Consider the following 4200-nt stretch of genomic DNA (forward strand, 5'->3'; position numbering starts at 1 on the left):
AGACACTACTGTAGCCCCAACTGTAGACTCGTGGCTTACACACGGGGAAAAGCCTACAGTTCATCAGACTCTGATTGCCCAAGTCAGGTTGCGGTACGTCCCCCCTTTCTGCTAATTGCTAGTGCATATACTCTAGCTGGCAAAGGCATCTTGTCTGTTCTATGTGAGGCTATGTGGTTCCAGCACATGTTGAACTTGCATGTGATTATCAGAGTTTAGTCAGGATCAATATGAGATCCTTCTTTGTATCTATGGGAAACTATTCTGAGTCTGGGTTGAGGACCAGGCTAGTTGCTGTGACTCAGAATCTGAGCCATCTGAGACACCCTGTCGCTAGAAGGCCCTGACCCCAGGGAGGACCAACCTTCCTTATTGGGCTAGGCATGTGGGCCTAAGTGTCTTATGGTGGTTTGATGGCTCAGTGAGAACAAAGTTCCTGGCATGAGGTGCTGGAGTTATTGTTGTCACATGGATGGCAAACTGCATTGACACAGAGAGTACACTGTCTGTCACTGGCCTAAGGACTTGAATGTTGTATCCTACACTCTGGGGTCAGCAACTGCAACAAAACAAATCCTTCTCACGAAAGTATCTCACCATCCATATCTCATTGCTGATTTTATTTCCATTCCTAGCGTCACCACATGCTTAACTCCCTGGAGCATAGCCAACTCTGTTTCCATGATGCATACACAGTTTGCTCAGGGACTTGACACACAGTGTCAACCCACATTCGTAAGCGATTTCCATGAGGTATGTCCCTAGTGTGCTCTTTCATTCAACTTGTGAGTCAAGAGAGTAGAAACTAACAGGGGTGCCAAGAATGGCTTTTTGTTATGTGGATGAAGAGCCACCTGGTCACAGAGACCACACCCTGGAGTCTGTCATCTGCAGAAGAACATGTGTGTTTTTCTCCCTACTCAGAAGCCACCAGTAGGCATCAAAGAAAACCCTTTTTACTGTGCCCCCAATGCACATCCTCATTTCTGATTGTGTTCTTCCAGCACTCCCACAATAGAAGGTAGCCCGTGAGTGTTTCCAGAGAGATTTACTGAAGGCCGAGTTCCTTCTCCATGTGAGCGGCAGTATTCCAGAAACAGTGGACTGAAAAGTTTGGGCTAAAGGGAAAAGGAGAAGGCTGGTTGAGCACAGGTGTTCCTCTAGCATGTGTTCTGGGCAGCCATGATGGGAAGAAACTGCTCCGTTTTCTACTCCCACTGCCATGAGGCCCTGTTTCAAGATGGTTAGGCCAAAACAAACCACCAGGTGTCCACGGACTGAGTCCTCAAAAACCATGAAACAGAATAAATGTTTTTGAAATGGCATTTTGGTGGTCACAAGGATGAAGAGCTAATTAATACAGCATGCCTGATTTGCATCACAAACGCTGGTGTGGTCCAGCATTTAAGAATAAGGAAGCAAATTGATGAAGAATGTGTTTAGTCTGTAAAGGGCACAGCGTCGCTTCAGCACTAGTTGCTGCAGAGGCTGCCCTTTCTCCACTCAGCTGTCTTCCTATCAGTGTCTTAGAGTGCCCGCACATGCACTTCCCTTTCTCAGTCTTTCCTATGCCTCCTCATTCCAGTTCTCGGAGTGCTTAAGAATTTTAGCTAGGAGTGGTTGGTCAACTGAAAACAAACTCCACTTTTGGTGTGTGCTTTTGATTTTGTTTTGGTAATATTTTGTCTTATTGGACTGAATTTATTTTTTCTCTTTTGCTTATTGTTTGAGAGAAATGGGGTATTGGGTGTGTAGGTAAGTAGGCAGGTCATGTCTGGGGGTTGTGGGAGGGAAAAGGATATGATTAAAATACGTTGTATGAAAAGGTTTCGCCCTAGCATTTTTGTCTCTCATCTTTTTTATCACTAGTTTTCTTTTATAGAGAAAGAGTTCCACTTCACCCTTTCCATGCAGACATTCTTCTCCCTTACCCAAAACACATTGTGGGAAATGATCTTTTACACAAGTCCAATTGACATCATTGTCATAAGCAAGCTGGACTCACATATGTGAGTTCATTTTTGAAACTTAATCTCTGCTCCATAGATTTCCGTTTTCTCCCTCCCACCTTTCACTTCCACAGCTCAGGGAGAAGCTGTGAAATAGAGGATTTGAGCTACTCAACTTTGGACCTCCCAAGACACTAGGGCCATTTGGTCCCTTCAAGTTTCCTAGGAGTCTAGATTCTTAGCCATAGTTCTGAACAGTCCCATGATGTTTACAGTGAGGCACAGAAGGAAAGGGTTTTGCTTTGTGACTGTCACCATTGTCACCCTCTTAAATCTTCTAGTTTAGGAACGTGGAATCTCCATTTACATAAAATTTACTTTTGAAATGGATTGTGCTAGTTAGGAGATAAAACGTTTTTTTGTTTGTTTGCATTACATCTAAATAATTTTGTTTTTTTTTAAAGTTACAGTAAGTAGAATTGTTCAGTCCTTGCATCAGAGAATGTTTTTCTAAAACAGCAACAGGTATACCCCCTCTCCATGGGGCTGCTCTCAGGAAAGCATGTCTAGGAACAGCCCAGGCCCGGAGAGCAGCCTGTACATCTCCACTTAATGTGAGAAAGAGGGCAAGAGCCTCCCCAGGGCCAGCTTGACATCCTTGTTCCTCAATGTATAGATGAGGGGGTTCAGGGTTGGGCTGAGGACCGAATACAGCACAGAAGTCACTTTGCTTCTTTCTGGGCTGTAGCTGGAAGCAGGACTGATGTAGGCACAGAACACAGATGAGTAGTACACACAGACAACGATGAGGTGGGAGGAGCAGGTAGAAAAGGCCTTCCTCTTGCCCTCAGCAGAACGCATGCGCAGGATGGTGGCGATGATGCAGCCATAGGAGAGTAAGGTGAGGAAGAAGTTGATGCCTCCATAAAAGGCATCTGCCATAAGAGTCATGATGCTATTCACATATGTGGAGCTGCAGGAGAGGAGGAGGAGTGGGGGGATCTCACAGAAGAAGTGGGTGATGACATTGGGGCCACAGAATGACAGCCGTGTCATCAGACCAGTATGGACAGATGAATTCAGAGCACAGATGGACCACACAGCCATGGCCAGGGCCCCACACAGCTGTGGGCTCATCCTAGAGCTGTAGTGCAGGGGATGGCAGATGGCCACGTAGCGGTCATAGGCCATGACCGTGAGCAGCAGCAGCTCGGAGGATGCAGACCACACAAGGAAGAAGAGCTGGGCCATGCACCCCTTGAAGGAAATGGTGTTTTCCTTAGACACAAGACCAAGCAGTGCCTTGGGCAGCACAGAAGAGGTGCAGACAATATCCATGGTGGCCAGGTTGCACAGGAAAAAGTACATGGGGCTGTGGAGCCCAGTGCTGGAAGTGACCAAAGCAATGATGACAATGTTGCCTGTTAGAGCCATTGTGTAGAGGGTCAGGAAGCAGCCAATCAGGAGCAGTTGTAGACTAGGGTGCTCTGAGAACCCTTCCAGCACAAATTCTGTCACCATTGTCTGGTTGGGACTCAACATAATGATGGAGAGTATCTGTCCACTGCTGTGTCTGCTCGGTTCTGAGGAAGTACCAGCTTACCACTTCAAAGTAGGCTTTCCAAACTTGGTCATCTCAAAATTCTCTGCTGTCAGAAAGGGAAGGAGTGAGTGTATTTCCTTCACGGAAGCCTCTTATCTTTTATTGTCTGCATTACACCATTTGAAATCACAGATATTTCATTTACTTTTTGTTTCCCATCTAGAAATTTTCACCCTGTAGATTTGGATCAAGAGAGACATCTGTCCCTCCCTCATCTTGAACATGTGGGTCTCACTCGAGACCTGTCTGTGCTCCACTTATCAGCCCCCTATGAGCATTGTGCCCTGCGACAGTGCTGGAAACCCAGTTGTCCCCCTCCCTTCCACAGCAGTTATTCTCCACACAATGACAATTTCTGATTGACGAACACTGAGATGGCTCTTGTATCTTTCTTCACACCTTCCTTTCTAACTTCCTAGGCACTCTTTTTTGTTTGCTTAAATATATGGAGCGGTTGCTCTATGACCCATCTCAACCTGATAATGGTGCCCTCCATGACCTAGGAGCCATGTATTTTCTGAACTTTACTCATTGCGATCTGTGACTTGTCCTGAACGTGGAGTTGTCCTGACTCTAACCTACTTCAAATCTATCACCCCAGAGGGTATTTCTCAACCCAAGCCTATAAAGTCAAAGAACTTCTGGGGA

At 46.0% G+C, this 4200-nt stretch overlaps 1 protein-coding gene across 1 annotated transcript; it reads right to left on the minus strand.

Moving 5' to 3' along the window:
• Positions 1–2558: 2558 nt before the first annotated feature.
• On the minus strand, positions 2559–3500 carry LOC130880079 (olfactory receptor 13A1-like). Its single transcript, XM_057778919.1, has one exon. It carries the CDS (start codon positions 3489–3491, stop codon positions 2559–2561), a length of 933 nt encoding a protein of 310 aa, XP_057634902.1. The 5' UTR covers positions 3492–3500.
• Positions 3501–4200: the final 700 nt, after the last annotated feature.

This window comes from Chionomys nivalis, chromosome 8 (assembly GCF_950005125.1).
Source record: "Chionomys nivalis chromosome 8, mChiNiv1.1, whole genome shotgun sequence".
Lineage (NCBI taxonomy): Eukaryota > Metazoa > Chordata > Mammalia > Rodentia > Cricetidae > Chionomys > Chionomys nivalis.

What these genes read in the sequence shown, in the direction of transcription:
- LOC130880079 (XM_057778919.1), bottom strand. Translation starts at nt 3,491, where the DNA reads ATGTTGAGTCCCAACCAGACAATGGTGACAGAATTTGTGCTGGAAGGG.